Source organism: Tamandua tetradactyla, chromosome 13, assembly GCF_023851605.1.
Source record: "Tamandua tetradactyla isolate mTamTet1 chromosome 13, mTamTet1.pri, whole genome shotgun sequence".
Lineage (NCBI taxonomy): Eukaryota > Metazoa > Chordata > Mammalia > Pilosa > Myrmecophagidae > Tamandua > Tamandua tetradactyla.
The window spans coordinates 30417425-30435333 of record NC_135339.1 but is presented as its reverse complement, the minus strand read 5'-3'; the positions used below and the strand labels follow the sequence as shown (position 1 = coordinate 30435333).

Below are 17909 nucleotides of genomic sequence, written 5' to 3'. Positions count from 1 at the left end.
ATCATGAGAGAAACAGTACCTAGAAATTAGAAATAAAACTAGTAAAGACACCAGAAAAAATAAAACGAGTCATGCTAGAAAGTTGGTAGCCATGTAAGCAGTTGAATAAGTCAAACTGGAGAATCCATCCACTCCAAAAATGCATCCATAAAATCTAAACAAGTGAGTTAAGGATAATCTAAAGCTTCAAAAATAACAATTTGTTGTTTAAGAGATAACTATTTATTGCCTCTAAAAAAAAAATCTATTCAGGACCATTACAGATTAATCTGTATATCAAGTGCATCAATTTGGGAACTAGAAACTTTGAGATAGTCCACCCATCTACCCTGTCTAAACATGCTAATTGCCAAAGGGTTTGTCAGTGCCTCAGGAAAATCACTTTTGCTCTCATCTCAGTTATGCTGGACACTGACATTCCCTCTCTATTCATCATTATTTTCAGGTAATGTAATGAGTTCAGCAAAAGTTCTAATGGTATTTGTTATAACGATAGCATTATTCAGTCCTTCATTATTTAAAAAATATGGATGTTAAAAGAAGGGAAACAAGCTTTACTAGCACCCTTTAGTATTCTAAGGACACAGGCAATCTCAGTGAACTTGACATTTCTTAGTCTACATCTGGTTTTAAGAATTCCAGATAAGAGGTTTCAATGGGTAAAATGTCCTTGGGCATTTCCTCATAGATAAATAGCATGAAATTGCATAATGGAACAACAACACCATCATAGTAACTGGATAAAGATTGTGCTGATTCCCCAGCTGATAATGAAGCCACTGTGCAAATGTCAAATATTTTGGATCAAAGCCTCCAACTTGCTATCATAGATTTGATTTGAGAATACTATGAAAATGATGGGCCAGCATGCTGCTTCTATGGTTCAGTGATATCCCTTCTCTCAGCAATTCTCCCTCAGGTTTTATGGATTCTTCTGAAGAGATGAGGTACATTTTTTTCCAAGATGAATTAAGGAAATATGTGCCTGTACATTTTAAACAATAAAGTGGTAATATTAAGAAAGTGACACTGATGTTGATGCAAACTCTTCAGTAGATGCAGTTATAAGAGGATTACACAATATGGCAAGAAAATGCATCCCAGAACATCACTGTAGAAGAAGAATCCACGAAGCTTTACTTACTGCCCCACTGTATTTTTTTAAATATATCATCTAATGTTAAATCATAAGTACACATCAATTCAACCTAGCAAATAACCACTGAACAATTATGACATATACCAAAAATATAAAAGCTGAGAAAGACACAGATTGAGCTTTCAAGGAGCTCATGATCCTTCTGAAAAGACAAACACATAAGCTACTACTGATAAGATAATATAAAAATTTTATACTTTAACTAGATTTTGAAATATTGCATAGTTCTAGAAGAAGCAGACCATTTTATAAACGCAACTACAACATTTATAATTATATTGATGCTAAGGTAAGTGTTATCTAGGCCATGGAGACATTCTGAGTGTTTCAGTTGGATGGGCAGAAATAAACAGAAAAAGACAGTACACATAATTATACAAGCCTGACTGAGGGCTAGGGAGTTTAGCCCAGAATGATTCCTAAGCATATTCTGCAAAAGCAAATAGACAATACAGAACTAAATCACACTTGTAAAGATTTGTTGAGACATGATGAATTAAAGCTTGAATGTGAATGTGCAGAGGCTTTTGGGAGAACTAAACCTCTATAGGCTGTTCAAGAGGCCTTTGTGTTACACTGTAGTTAACAGAAACTACTAATAGTAGTTAACAGAAACTACTTAGTGGATACTAGAAGGTATCTTAACATTTAATAATATTTGTTGCATATATTTGGATATTTCACTAGAAAGGATATTGAGAAAGTAATTACCATCAATTCTTGTACTCCTAAATTTTTCTTCTAGTCCCCTCTTTTTCCATTCATGAATTAGTTTCTGGATATAGTCTGGAAAACAAATACAGGAATGTAATGACTCGTAAAAGCTATGGAAATTAAATCCCAGGTGAACTGCCATTTTCAGACTCATATTTTTTTGGCTCTCTAATATATCTAAGCTACTAAAATTTACACATATCTATTAATTCATCCAACCAACACTCAGTGCCTATTATGTGCTTAGACTTGATGACTCAAAGATGAATTAGATAATATTCCTACCCTTCAGGAGTTTAGAATCTAATAAGGAGAGGAAGACAACCACATAAGCACAATAAAGTACTGTCACTTATATGATGTACTATGTGCAGGATACCATAGGTGATGTGATAAAGTTGCAAAGATTAATTCTCTCTGGTTGTGATCAGGATTAGCTTCACAAAGCAGATAATGCTAGCACTGAGAGATTCAAAATGCATGTAGGCATGAAACAGCAAGACACATTTGGGAAAATGATAGTTCATTGATAAGGCTGAAGTTGACCTTGAGGCATATGGGAAGAAAAAGGAGATACGTTAAAATAGGTAGGGTTGAGAGGTAGGTAGGAAAAGGTTTTATGTACTAAATTAAGAATGCAGACATTTGTATGCAAGCAGAAAGAAACTATTAAAGGTGAACAAGAAACAATTTTAGGAGAGAAGCTCTAGCATGTGTTTTAATATACATTAAAAAAAAACAAACCTGAATTTTGGAAGGCCAAATAAAGGGCTATTGCAATAGTGCAGATGAGAAGCAATGAGGGCCTAGACCAAAAAGGGCAACCCTGTGATGAAGAATATAAGAGAAAAGATATTTATGAAGTAGGATGGAGAAAACTGTCTAACAGATGAATGTGTGGGACAAGAATAAAATAAAGGATTTGACTCCCAAGCTCTGGTTTGGGTATAAGGATGGTGAATTCACTGAGAAATAAAGAAAATATTATATGACTTAAGTTACAGACATGTTGAATTTGTGATGTCCTCTAGGTAGGAGGATTTTTTGATTTGGAGCTCAAGAGAGAGGTTTGGAGCCATGAATACAGAAGATATAGTTGAAGCCAAGGCAGTGAATCAAAGTCTCAAAGAAAATATGTAAAATGAACAGGGATAAACAGCAAGGTCTTGGGAAAAACCCAGGGCAGTCAAAAGGCGAGGGCAGAAAGGAAATCATGGAGTAGACTGAGAAGGAAAGGCCAAAGAAGTTGGGAATTATGAAATCCATCAGAGAAAATGAAAAAGTGATTTGTAAAGTTGTTTACCACAGGAAAAAAAAAAAAGAAGACTGAAGACATTCATTGGCTTCAGATAACAAGAGGTCCACAGTGTCTGCTGTCAGTGATTAAGAGTTAATAGGAGTTATGCTCTTTAACTAGGGTGGGAATGTGAAGAATCGGAGGTATTCTTAGGAGGTAGCAGCTAAAAAGGAATAAATAGGGGATACACAGAGAGTTTGCCTCTATTTCCTGGAACAAATTTAAATATGTTTAGAAGCTATAAGAATAGAACCTAATAAAGTGAAACTGAGCAGCTAGGTCTGTTTTAGAGAAGTCAGCAACTGGAGGAAGAACACAGAAGCACAAGGAGAAGAATCAGTGTTAAACAGGAGGAGAGACGTTAGGAAGTACAGATACATATTACTTGTAGGTTTAAGGGCTAACAGTTGAGAGACTTCCCACATCAAGGCTCAGTTTTTTCTGTGAGGTGAGGTACAGGTCCACTGTCTACTTTCTCCACATTCTCATATCCCACAATGTGCCAATAACATGAGCTATAGCCATGGACGGTTGGTATAAAAAACATCTAAGGGTTTCACATCATCCATGCAGTTTCCAGTTACTAAAAATTTATACATTTATGCTCAGTAGCAAAATGATTACAGAACCATAGCAACAATGGTGGGTCCACACAGGCAAAATGTGCCATTGAAACTTTTGTGCTGCACATGGAGAAATAGTCTAAGGTAAAATATTTCTGAGGGAGTAAGTTTTTCCCCCTGACCTAAACATCATTTGATTCTTCTCTTACTATTTATTCTAGCATAGAATGATTTCTATGAATGATTGATTTCTCGGTATAACCCAATGCTGTAACACCTCTGGATCTCACATCTTTTAACAGACTTAGCAATGTATAATTTACCCAAGTCTGCCAAATCATTAACATTCTATTTTTTAAAAAAGCTAACACTGTTTGCAATGATACCTACCCTTCACTCTCACCACTCCAAAACAAGAATATTCACCTTTATAAGTGTTTTAATCAATCACTGCTGTTCGTGTTTATTCTTTCTGACAGTTTTCAGTCAATTTGACTAGGTTTTAGGCATACCAACTCAATAGTACACGTTCACTGTATTATATTGGAGAATGCTTGCTCTGTTTACTTGCATGACACTGAACATCCTATTTTGTGGGGAACTTGACAACTAGGGAATTTTAATACAGAAATAATCTAAGGAAAAAATATTTCCTTTCCTTTAAATATTGCTGACTACTTCAATTTAGGTGGCCTCTAAATTTTTCAAAACAGTTAACGGATGAAAAAGAAAGCACTAGTTTGAATCCCTTTGACAGGACACAATCTGTGACGTTTAATGCAGAGGGAAAATTCTATTGCTCAGAATTTATCCATGGTAGATCTAAATGCTAAGCTGGGCTATAGCACCTGTAGTAGGCAATGTTAATTTGCAAGGAGACCAGAAGTCCATATGATTTCAGTCTAACCCACACAGCTTTGCTACTTTATTTTCTAGTTTAATGGAGATTGTGTTATTTCAAAATCATTTAAATAATGTGTATTTTTTACAGAGTTTTAAGGTCATTTAGCACTCTGATATAGGAATACAAAGTGGCATTAATTTGTCAAAAGTTAATAAAAATATGCCTTTAAGAAGAGAAGAAATGGAGTCAAAATGGATTGTCCAAAAGTAAAATGCTATGTTAGAAATATTATGTTTGATGTTATCTGGAAAATTTCCCAGATCCTCCAGTGAGTTAATCTCTATGAGTGCTCATTATGAAAAGTGATAGTTGTCTCTCTGGCTCAGAGTCAAGCTTTGTCTTATTCTTTGTTGACACAGTTATATATTATATTAAGTTTGTAAAATGAATATGAAATGTATGATAACTTCTCCTTTTAATGATTTGCACCCATTTTTAAAAATGATTCATAGTGATGTTATAAGGATAAAGTAACAATCTTTACTCAGTAAAAAGCATGACTAAGCACAGGACAATAAAGAGTTCACACTCTTTGGAGCCAAGAAAGAACTGGATCTAAATCTCAGAATCATCAGCTCTGCCACTTTCTAGCTCTAAGACCTCAGACAAGGTTCTTACCTTCTTGGAGTCTCTATTTCCTCATTAACAAAATGGAAATAATAGGACCTGCTTCACCAGGAAGCTGTGAAAATTGAAAGAGGTTTGATATTTAAAGCACCTTGCCCAATTCCTGACCACATTAAATAGAAGATCAATAAATGTTAATTTGCCCACCCTTCACATTCTCAGTAGCACAGCTCTCACCCTATAGATGCCAAATGTAGTATCAGATAAATGATGCTAACTCATTAACTCTTAGATGTAGTAAATATTGAAACATGCAAAAAATATTAATTTCCTTCCTTGACTGTACCCTTCTTAGTTTTTAAAATCATTCTGCCAACACTTATTGAACAACTTTGTGACAGTAAGGCATAAGCATAGATAAGAAACTATACCTGCCCTCAAGGAGTTCATAGTCTACTTTTGTAGAATCACAGAGGATCGGAATTGACAGAAATCCTGGGGATCATGAAATATCTTCCTTTTTATCAAGGAGAAACAGGCCCAAAATCTTGCAATGACTTACCCTACTACATTACACTGGCAGCTCCAGTGCAAGCTTTTTGGCTCCTAATCCAGTAACCTGCCCTTTAATCTATTCCCCTAAATTCTATAATGTGAAAAGATTTCTTACAAAAAGAAATACATATACAGGAACTTTCTGAGTAGGTCAGAGACTTTTTCTCCCTCATCTGAAGTATAACTACCTGCCATAATGGTATATCCATTCCATTTCCATAATGATGGCATGTCATTATACAAAATAAAATGAAAAAAATAGAACAAAATTTTGGATTGTTTTAGCCAACATAATACTTCTGCTTAAATATCTGGATGGCTAATCTAAGGATAGGGAGTTTGGCCTCTGTTATGTACATAACTACCTCTACTGTCCATTTCATACTGGAATGTAGAAGTACATAACAGCAATGGACTTTCAATACAAAAGCCCTCTGTCATTTTCATAGCCTGAAATTTTGTCTGCCTTTTCTTCTCACTAATTTACCATGTGTTTTATATAGTTATCTCCAAAGTTTATTGCTACCACAAGACTAATGTGCCAGCTTTCAATTTTTAGCCTATCAGAGTAGATGTGAATATAGTTTCTTAATCATCTAATTCTCTCTACCAGAGTAAATAAGCCAGGGATTCTCAACACACAGAACTTCTGCTAACTCCATGCTAGCAGACACTGCCACAGTCTACTTCTGCAGGCCCAAGAGCTTTCCTAGAAAGAAAAAGAGCAGAACTAATTGTCCTTTACCCTACTGGGCAATACTTTTCAATATCAGTACCTTATTTTGGCATTTTAGGCATCTAGAACCCCCAATACCCTAAAAAGACTTTGGGAAAATTTTTAAAATAGATTCAGCAGAAAGGATTGGAAGCCAACTATTAGAAAGACTATAAATTGGGATGGGAGAAGATAAATACACTGTCTGAGCATTTTATCTCTTTTATCCTCCTGATAAGCAGGAGACAAGGACTCAGATCCATGTAAGACTTCTGAACCTTAAACACATGGTCCAGCGGATCAATGTATGCACAAAGAGATATGCAAAAGGAGAGGTTTAGGAAAAAAAAAAAAACTAGAGTAAAGAATCAAGAAGGCAGAACAACAGTTGCATCAATCTAATGGGGTTTCCAGAGACTCAAAAACTTGTTTTGAAAGAATGGAAATGGAATCCAGACACTAGACAGAGAAAGATGTCTAGAACAGGAGGAGAAGCAAACACATGAACCCTCTTACATGTTAGAATAGGGAGGGAGTAGTTGTTAAGAGAACCAGCTGCACAGTCATGAGGTTCAAAACCCTTCCACTGCACACAATAGAAGTGGAGTTTAATTTTGCTGAGTTTCAGTTTTCTAAGCTGTATAATAATCATTTCTATCTTATTAGGATCAACATTAGGATTAAATATATTTAAAATATTTTACATAATGTCTAGTCCTAAGTGCTGAACAAATAAATTCTTGCCTATATCATCATCTGTCCTGTAGATTTTAACAGGGCTTCTTGGGTATGTAGATAGGAATTAAGGGTCCAGAGAAAATTTGGGCACCATTCTCCTTTGAGATTATTCATTTGAAGGAGAAAAGAGGCTAGGAGTGCATACGGAAGAAATAATTACAAATTGTGATAGGGGAGAGAGGAAAGAATAGGAATAGTTGCTTAGTCACCTCAATGTCTCCTAAGGTCATGACTCAGGGACCAGGACCTCTGCCTGGATCTTAGTCCTTCTTCTACTTATCCAGAAATGGATTTTAGACAGAGGACAATGAAAAAAAAAATGCCATCCCAATTTATAAGTCCAGTACATTGCTTCCAATTCTTCCTGCTGAAACTATCAGAAAATTTTTCTTAAGTCTTATTAGGGTGGTAGAGGTTCTAGATGTATAAAATGTCAATACAGAATGCTGATAGTGAAAGGTATTGATCAGTGGTGTCAAAGACATTTAGTTATGCTCTTCTTTCTAGGAAAGCCCTTGGGCTTTTGAAGGAGAATGTGGCAGTGGAGTTAATTGAAGTTAACTCCAAGAGAAAAGATATAAAGCAGGAGGGAAGAAATGGAAGGGTAGTGTTATATGTCAAAAAAAGAATATAAAGGAAAAAAATTGACAGGAAAACATTTAAATGTGTTTAAAAGAAAGGTATTTGAAAGAAAGCAAAAGAAATGTGTTTGAAAGAAAGCAAAAGTATTACTACAATATATTTAAATCTGTTTGACACAAAGGGAAAGTAGTAGGGAAAAATAACCATAAATTTGTTTGCGTCTCCTCTGGCCACCTATCTATTAAAATCCAATTCTCACACACTCCCCTTCTTCATTTACTCTGCAGAACAGATTATATAAAAGGTGCTAAAGATTCTACTAGTTGCTCCTAGAAGTTCCCATCTCTTCATGAAGCAAATGCTAAAATAACTAGCCTAAAACTGATTCTGCTTTATTAAATTACATTAATATTCCCCCTTCTAGATATCAAAGATGGCTTTCCCCTCATTCCTTCTCCTCAGTGGCAACAAGCTTCTAAAAATGAAAGCTTCATCCAGTTTTCCCACTCTCCAATATGATCTTAAAAAAAGAGCACCAACATCCCTAGGCCTTGGATTATTGGATGAGCAGTCTGAAGTGGTGAAGTGTGGTTGAGCAGGGGGGAGATCAGACTGCCAGGAAAAGTAAGGGCCTTGCTCTTTCTAGGCATGAAAAATTCATCAATTTGCCACCTTAATAGCCACATCTCTAATCAGGTTGATCTGGTCCAGACCAGAAACATCTTTCCTTCACTATCCTCTTCTTCTCTTATCTCTATTCATCTTCTGCCCCAGTCCATGGGGGATGGGGGGCAAACAACAAAAGTAACAATAGGATTAACCAAAAAAGACACTGCTCACAGAAGACCATTTATATGAATAAGGAAGCAAATTCTGTCCAAATCTAATATATCAAGGAATAACCCCAGATGCATCTGAGAGACAGTCCACATAGTTTTGACTAATTAATATTAATTAATACTTAATATTTTTGAGGAAACAAAGCTAGCACATAGATTTCATTCAAAATATCAATATCAAGCAAACCCCTCATTTTACTTGCATGTAATATCAATATATAATGAATGTTGATTTTCATTCACTGAGAGGTACAAAACCAATAATATATGCAAGCAAATTAAGAATCTAGAAAATATTATACAGCTAGCCAAAATACCAAAGATTACTAGCTAAGAGAAAAAATTAGAATATCATGTGAGTAATTATTCTTAGGATAACACCACCAGAGGAATGAAAATCACTCTTGCCTTTGAGAGGTATACAGAAATTATACACAAGTTTCAAATATTATAAATATGATATACATTTACTCCTTCTGATTTCCATTGCCTGGTTTCCTAGTACTAAGCCATGATGCTCTACTGCACATTCTATGAATAATCTGCAATGCAGATAGGAGGGATGCATTAGCCTTAATTTGCATATCACACACCACACACCACACACAATAACTGATTTGTCAAATACCAAACAGTTTAGATATTCTAGACCTCCTCCTCTTCCTTGCATATTAGGTTTACCTTTTTTTTATTTTTGCAGCTGAATATGACAGAGAGGAAAATAAACCTGTAGCTAAACATAGTTTGAAAATATGAGTATCAGATTTCTCCAAATGACTTAAGGAAATTGAAAATGAAAAAAAAAAAAAAAACATCTTCAGCTTAGACTAAAGAAAGGATAAGAACTTAACCTGTAAGCTTCGACTCTGAGAATCAAATTTAGCCTGCCAGTTCCTGCAGTGAAACCTAAGACCATTTTCTTCAGCAGCTCCAGTGGGGAGACACTGTTCTCCTGTCTCTCCAGGCTTTTGTACGCTAGGCTGACATGATTCCCCAGACTCGTGTCCTGCACAGAATTTAAAGTACTTTTGTGAGAAACACCAAAAGGAATTTATTCACTTCCTCTCAGGCTACAAGCAGAACTGACCACTTACATCAAATTATCCACATGGATTTTAAGTTTATTAAAAACAGGGTGGACTGTAATTGATAGTGATTTTTATTCAATGGTTTCATCTATTCTAATATTTTAGGCCCTTCAAGTGTTTATATAAAGCTTTGCATGGATTATTTTCATGTCTGTGACGGTTCTTTATTTGCCAGGATGAAAGCACAAGCCACATTATTTGCAGAGGTAGGGAGGTCTCTCCCACAAATCAGTGCCCACAACAACAAACATCTATTTATTGAAATCCTGGAATAATTACAAAGAAATATAGGATACAGTTTCTGTTTTAAAGAACTAACATTACAGGGAGATAAAATATTTATAAACAAATTAACCATAAAAGTGATATAAGCAATCTAAAAAGCCAAAATGATAGTGGAGATTTCGCCCTCACATGAATGGGATCTTATTACCTGGGTAACATTCTTCTGATTCTCCATCAATTTCTCTGTATTATGAGAAGATGGACTAAATAATCTTTAAATTCCCTCTGAATCTAACAGTCTTAAAAATGTAGTATCTGCTACACATATTCATAAAGGCCTTCACACTTGTGCTCAGTGGCAATCTAAGACAAAATGAAAGTCAGGACTTCTAAAAGACATTTCAATGCATCTATTTTCTCTTAGATAATTTTTAACACTTCAAATACCAGTAAGAATAGATATCCAGTTTCTTCACACATCTCTATACAAGAAAAGTGAGCTATTAATTACTGACAGACAACTTATATGCATTGTGGTTCATTCACACATTTTTAAATGTAATTTTATTTGAAGGGGACATTAAGAGTCTAATTTTTAGATAAGGAAACAAGTTCATAACAGTAGCAAGCATTGGGTTTCTCTTCTGGGCATATGGTGTAGTTCATCTACACACTTAACATTGTACTCAAGTTCCCAAGAAATATGGGATATAGTCAAATAATTAATGTTCGTTGTTTTTATTCCTGAGTAGATTTAGGCTGCCTCCTGCCCTGCCCTGCTCTGCCATCCCATCTAGTGGGATGGTCAAGATGAGATAAAACAGAAGAATATGTCAAACTCAGTCAGCACTGTCTTTATAAAAGCCCTACAAAGACATCTTGTTCTCCCCTGAGCTCCACTAACACAGCCCCCTTTGGCCTTAGAAAACCAAATGGGAATTCCCAAGTAGAAACCATTCTAGTCCAAGCTGTATGTTCCCAAGTCTTATAGCCAAAACATTCCTACAGAAAGAACAGGTGGGCCAAGAAAGATCCATTTATCTTCACTAACAGATCCCTATCCTCTAGTCTGTGGTGTTGTTTTATATGCTCCATTAAGGGTCCTAAATTTCGTCAGGGCCTCTCCCTTCAGACAGTGGGGAGAAAGAAGAATGGGAAAAAATGGAGATGATGCTAACAACTAAATGACACAACTAGTATGTGACAAGGTGAACTAGAATGCATTTTTCTCATGGCTCCCCGTATAGTGGTTTTTTTCCTTCCAACTTTTGCTATTACCTGCCATTAAAAGCCACCCTTACCTAAATATTTTTAAATGAGATAAAATAAAATTAACTTACTTTTTTTTAATATGCTAGCTAAAAAATACAGATTTTTCTAGGCATTAGCACATTTGAATTCTGAACAACTCACAACTGTCAACATTATGCAACGATACCACCAAACTGATGGTTGTAACAGGATCTAAACTTTCACTCAAATGAAATACTTTTCAAGCTTTCACATGATAGTGCTGTCTGCCAGCCAATGATTTTGCTATAATCAGAAACAAAACCTGCAGATCCTTTCTTATGTTTTTTTCTTGCTATGAAACTACTTCATATTAGTCATAAGTATACATTTCAAAAATTGTAACAATTGAAGCAACAATATTATTCCTTCAGCACACCCAAAGTGCCAAACCATTCAACCCTATAGAAGGTTCACTGTATTTAAATTAAGATGATGCCTTTAAGTTATGAGAAAATAATATTAAAAGAGGGTATAGAAATTTATTCTAGAGTAGGTATATAAAACATGTTATAGATACACCATCCTCTAAAACATGAAGTTTGTAATAAAGTTTTATAACAATAATAACACAACTACTTTATGATGATGTTTTATTTTCTGGAAACTACACATCTCTTAGAATCTTAAGGCTTTTTCAACTTTCATACATTAAACTTTAGTGCAGGTAGTAAAGAGAGGGTTGCTTAATATTATGAGTTTCCCAAATACACCATTCCTAAAACGCCATACAAATATACAAATACAAATTCAAATTCATGGTCTATTCTCTGGAAAAATCTGATTCCATTAGTCTGAGTTGGGATATAAGTAAACTGAATTTTTAAAAGGTAGCCCCAGTAATTCTCATTTTCTGGAAAGTTTGAAGAACATGTAGTGCAAAATGCTAAGGATTTCAGATTACATGGGCCAAGCTACCCATCATTCAGTATCTATTTGCTTATTATGTGAAGGGACTTGAAAGAGAGTTAGTACTAAAAATATTTTGTCCATTATCTATTTTACAAACATCACAGATTCATGTGTTTTCATCTTAAGTGCTTTCTACTCTTTGAGGGTCCCTTTCAAGAATGTAAATGCCCTGGAAATGCTACCAGTCAATATCTTTGAAGAACTGGATAACAGTCTTCTAAGAGCAAAAATAAATGCAAAAACGATGGCTGGTAAGGCAACCAGGGGGGTGAAAAGAACTCTGATAAAATAATTGCATAGTGAATTGATACAATTTCTCTTTTGAGATTATTATTCTAAAAGCCAAAACAAATTTGAGAGCTACCAATTTAAATGAGCACAAGTTTATGTGTGACCTGCTAGGAAAGGCTATATAATGATAGCTTCCCAAAAGGATAATGAAAATTTGGCTAATTTTACTTCATGACATTATGAAGGAACACATCTTTGAAACAATACCTCCCTTCCTCCACAGGACTCAAATATAACTGAAATAACTCCCTGAAGACTGCTAAAATTAAATATTAATGTTGTCCCTCCTTCTAGATTCTAGACACTTAATATGTAAGGCTTCAAAAGAAAACAGGTTGGTTTCCAAGGTCCCTTTGTAATTCTCCATGTTTCTTGTAAGAAGGTGATGATGATTCAAATAGTAATTCAAGACATGTCAGTGCCTCATGTTTAGAACAATAACTCTGTTAATTAAAAAAAATGCACCCCAGTGACAAATATTGGTCACTAGACAGGAACTATAAAAGTGTATTCCAGGAGATCAAGAAAGAATATTTCAGAATGAAAGTATTAAAACCTAACAAAAATAGACATGACTGGCTTGACCCTCCTATCATGCAAAGCTAAGTGATCACCTGTTGACTGAACAGGACTTCAGGATAACATTATTGATACATCAAGTCAATCTCAGCTTTTTTTCCAATTTCTGGCTTAATGGCTCATTATAGCAAAAATCCCAAAAATATACATTAATAGGACTTCATCATGACTTTATAAAAGTGAATCGTTAGCTACTAATGCCTTATAGATGCCCTAATGGAAAAAAGACTATAAAATATACTCAGATGATTAACCCTTTTCTTACTACTCTTCCCTCAAGGTAGGATATTCCTAAATGGAGGAGATAGAGAAAAAGTCTGATAAATGGGGGAGGTTAAGAATAATGTTTGATACTGCTCACCATCCTTTCTGATTAATTGAGGCAGTGGTACTTCCAAATTCTCCAAGTAGCTTTGGGAAGAGAGTCTTGTCTCTCTGAATGGTATTGCCTGACAACCATTACCACTTTTGAGTAGTGAGGTAAAGAGCCCAACATTTCCCAAAATACTTGTTGAAACTTTATAGGAACTGTAGGGAATATTTCAAATTGCCTTTACCATATGCTAAACTTAGCATGTATGCAAAACCCTTAGTTTATAAAAAAATTGGTCTCCAAAAATCTTAATAAAAAAGGAAAACATAATTGACTTTGTTAGAAAGAACTCAGTGAATTATCAGGACATCACAGGCTTTATTTCCTCAATTAGAAGCAGTGAATATACAGGGAAGACTTATGTTGTAGAGCTTGAAAGACCTATTCAAATTCTAGTTTCACACTTCCTACTGGTTTTAGGTCCAAAGGTTCTTTGAATCTCAATTTTCCATGTAAAATGTAGCACCCAACAGGCAACATAACTTTGCTCCTTTCCCTTTCATTGCTGTCATCATTTGAAAAGGTCATTAAGATGCTTATAGAAATTTCCTACAATAAAACATAAACTTCATGGGGAGAAAGTGAAAGGAGTGGGATAGAACTATTAGAATAGAAAGCAGGGTTGGACAGAAATACTAACAGAACCTTTCACAGTTACTACTGCAAAGTATAAATAAGAAAACAAAGAGGTAGGTATTGTTTTGATTAAAAGTACCAAGACAATGAAGAATAGATTGCAGAACTGGAGAGACGACAATGCTGTGAGGAGGTTATGATGTTACAGAAAATTTTCTAAACAATAAAAATTTAACATGACCCAAAATATAATCAATACAATATTTTGAAGGCAGACAGTGCTTCTGAAAAGATGGATGACATATCATTTACCATGGGCTTTGTTCTTTGTAAGAATTTGCTGATATTTGTGTTCAAATAAGGCCTGGGAATTTCAGACCTCAGAGCTAAAAGTGGGCTCAGGAAAAAAGACAGAGCCCAAAGGTTCTTAAAAGTCATAAAGATATCAAGGGAATCTTAAATCTTCCAAACAACATCCAAGCCCCAGTGATAAACCACCATTGTAATTGGCTGTGGATTAATCCATCATGAATATGGATTTAGTTATTCGTAAGGGATTCTGGTCAAGGAGGAGTATTTCCAGTTTTTATTTACACTGATAAAAATGTTTCCTCATGTGTATACTACCATACTCTCATCTCACCTCTTGTGTTCTATTGCAATCATATATGTATACTATATGGTTGAAATGGGAAGGAAGTTTGCTTATAAAGTATTGGAAAGAACAATGCCATCTTTTTATACCCTCTAAGAAAATAAAAGGCTAGCCTACATACAGTCTACAATAAAAACTGTCTTTCATGCATGGGGCTTATCTCCTTAAGAGCTGATAAACTGAGCCTTGATGATCATAAAATACGGCTGGTATACAAATTCTAATTCAAGATAAAATGCTTTATACCAATCTGTATGTCTGCGGGATGAAAATATTTATTCTTAACTATTCATATTAAATATATATCATAATTTAAAAGAAGTTTGACATTTCCAAGTAAAAGTAACATTCAGAGAAGGAATGATGCATTGGCCTGGAGAATGGCTGAAGTATAAACTTCATTAATGTTCTGTAAGGAAAGATGGTACTTTGCTGCACATAGAAGGTAACATGAAGAACTATCTTAAAAAGAGGTCAGCATGTTGAAAAGACAAATTATCCTGCTTGAGTAAAGTTTTGTAGAACACTTTATTACAACTACAGATTTTTTTCACATTAAATTTTTTTACTATGGTAAGGGAAGTTGTTCCAATACAATGAAAATAAGAATATTTCAATATAACATACTATTATGAGTTACCATGCTCCATAAATTCATTCAATGTTGCTGAAAAGAATAAAATGTTTCTATTAATTTTTAATAAGTTAGTGAAACAACTTTACAGGTAGCTATAAATATAGTAACCTTTACAGGTTACTATATTTCAGGACATAACAATGACATTATTAGCCCAATCACTGTCAGCCTTGGTTTTTATTATAATTGAAATTGGCATTAGCAATGATGACAAAAATAATAACTGTAACTGTTAATCTGTAGTGAAAATAGGTCATAATTAAAGAAGCAAATTCCAATATTTTATTTGACAGGTAACTATGATAAGAATATAATTGCTACAGCAGGATAAAACAAAAAGCAAAGTATGTCATTTACTTTTTTAACCTACATCATCTCAGGAAAGTGCAAATAAGGTTACATAAGTATCAAGTAAGAGAGGAAGGAACATGTGATACCTGGGAGAAAATGGATTTGTTCATAACTCCCAGTTGCAAAAGAGTGGGAACTGACTGAGCATGATCATCTTTATTCTTTTTTGACAGCTTAATTAAGTCCTTTAATTAGTCATAGTTACTAAGCACTGTATTATCAGCTCTGCTTCCTACTCGATCAGCTTCTTCTCTGGTATGATAACTGGCTAGGAAAGTTAGCTGATCTAAACATTACTTTGGATTGAAAAGAAGCTTAACCCAGCAGCATGAGGTTGATTTACTACAAGTCATGTTCTCTGTAAAGTTATGAGGGGGCTAACCTGGGTCTTCAGACCTGTATTGATCATCATTCTACCACTGCCCAACACTAAATTTCTTCTTTGTTCTCACCCCCACACTTTAAGTGTCTTATTCTTTTCACAGATACTAGTCTTTCATACTGTCTCAGCCTCTCACCATCCCTTAAGGAAAGTAATCAGACAAACTTTTAAGCCCAGTTGCTGAAGCTAGAGATCCTATCTTCTTCCAGGAAGGTATGCTAACATCAAAGCAATTACTTTTTAGCTACAGAATTATAGGCAATCAGCAGGAATAATAAGGGATCACCTGATGTGCCTCACATCACCGGGAAACTACAATGTACCTAGGGCCTTGTCATATCCTTCCAACTGATCTTTTCTTCCATACCAGTACTGTTTGACAACCAGACTCCATGCAGTAACACATTTTATGCCTCTAATGATAAATGTCTATAATCTTAGGAAGTCATTCTGTGATCAGATTTCCAGTTATAGCATCTCATGAAACATCCTGGGCACCACATTGCAGCTATTTACAGAGGTGCTATGGGGTTATACAGATGCTACATTTGTTCTTTTTCTATTGTATTGGTTTCACCAGAAAAGTTTATAATTCCCCTCCCTCCTTCCCTCCTTTTTCTCTCCCTCCCTCCCTCCCTCTCTTTCTCTCTTAAAATCTAACCACAAAGTAGTGCAAGGATAGCTCAGTGATAAAATTCTCACGGGAGCCAAGGGTTTGATTCTCTGAGCCTGCATGTGCCAAAAAAAAAAAAAAAAAAAAAAAAAAAAAAAAAAAAAAAAATCACAGGCACAATTCCTGCCTGAAATCACTACATTTAAACAATAGCTATAAGCAAGCAATAGACAATAATTGAAGTACATTAAAGCATTTTTAAAGAAATGCATCTGCCCTGATCTCCACTATATTCAGAACTGAGTGACTGACTCATGGGTTTTCTGAACTACATTCCTTGTCACAAGGAATCATTCTCATCCTCCATCGCCATGCAAGGCCCTCTTTTTTCTGTTAACCAGAACACAGGGGATGCTTTCTGTAAGCTTTTAGCAGCATACTAATACCTAAACATAAAGATGATTATAATATTTTTGCAAGTAGTGCAAGCTTGCCCAAATATGCTTCTATCTCTTTTTGTGTGAGAATTACCTGACATGTCTCTGAGGAAACGTGACTAGGGTAAGGCAACGTGGTCTGCTCTACAGAGTGTTTACAAACCAGAATGCATGAGTTCTAAGCAAACCTCTAATGATCCTTAAACAAAGGATCAGTTTCTTTGTCTGTGAAATGGGGAGAGTTACTACCAGGACTGCCTGTCTCCTGGAGCTATGACAAAGACTCTGTAAATGATGTCATTATAGAAAAGTAATTTATTATTATTATTGTGATTGAAATACTTGTTCATCCTCCTTCAGGCTTTAAACTCTGCTAATATTGCCAGCTGAAAGGAAGACATTTTTCATCAAGAATTGATTAATATTGGCATACACGAATTAGGACACTTAGTCTTGGGAATCTAATCCTTTAGTTAGAATTACCTTGGTCTTTCTTTAACCTAATTTATGCATCCTAGTTACAAGACAACATAACATGCAGTTTTCAAAATGCTGGGAAGAAATGGACTCTTTCCTCAAGTTGCTTACATTGCAAGTGTTATATGATAAATGAACTAGACAACTATTCTGCAAGAAAATTATGGAATCCTGAATAAAAATGATGTAAATGAAAAGTGTCATGTTAAATAATAAGGGAAACTTTAAAAATGGTAGTGAATGCTGCTTCAGCAGAGCAAGAGCAAGAGCAAGATAATTTTTTAAGATCAATCAGGTTTAAGGGAAGAAGGACTAAATGAAGAATTGAGAAACATTGATTGGCTGCAAAGACAGGAAGGGGAAGTTGAGCCTAGTTAAATTGAAAGAGAA

General features: G+C 35.0%; 2 protein-coding genes across 13 annotated transcripts in view; one reads left to right on the top strand and one right to left on the bottom strand.

Annotated features, from left to right (window-relative positions):
- The window catches only part of CTNNA3 (catenin alpha 3), a 1849311-nt gene that overhangs the window by 1200976 nt on the left and 630426 nt on the right, over positions 1–17909 (bottom strand). The window contains exons 8-9 of one of the 12 annotated variants that reach the window (XM_077125155.1): positions 5256–5319; positions 1865–1945 (exon numbers count right to left, since the gene is read on the bottom strand). The exons of 10 other annotated variants lie outside the window; for them this stretch is intronic. In XM_077125155.1, the coding sequence (XP_076981270.1) occupies positions 5269–5319 (51 nt within the window). In that variant the 3' untranslated portion in view covers positions 1865–1945; positions 5256–5268. Of the gene's footprint in view, positions 1–1864; positions 1946–5255; positions 5320–17909 lie in introns of those variants that run through there. One more of the 12 variants, XM_077125149.1, reaches the window with a different exon arrangement.
- LRRTM3 (leucine rich repeat transmembrane neuronal 3) overlaps positions 1–17909 on the top strand; it is a 193549-nt gene that overhangs the window by 125962 nt on the left and 49678 nt on the right. The gene's annotated exons all lie outside the window — the stretch shown is intronic.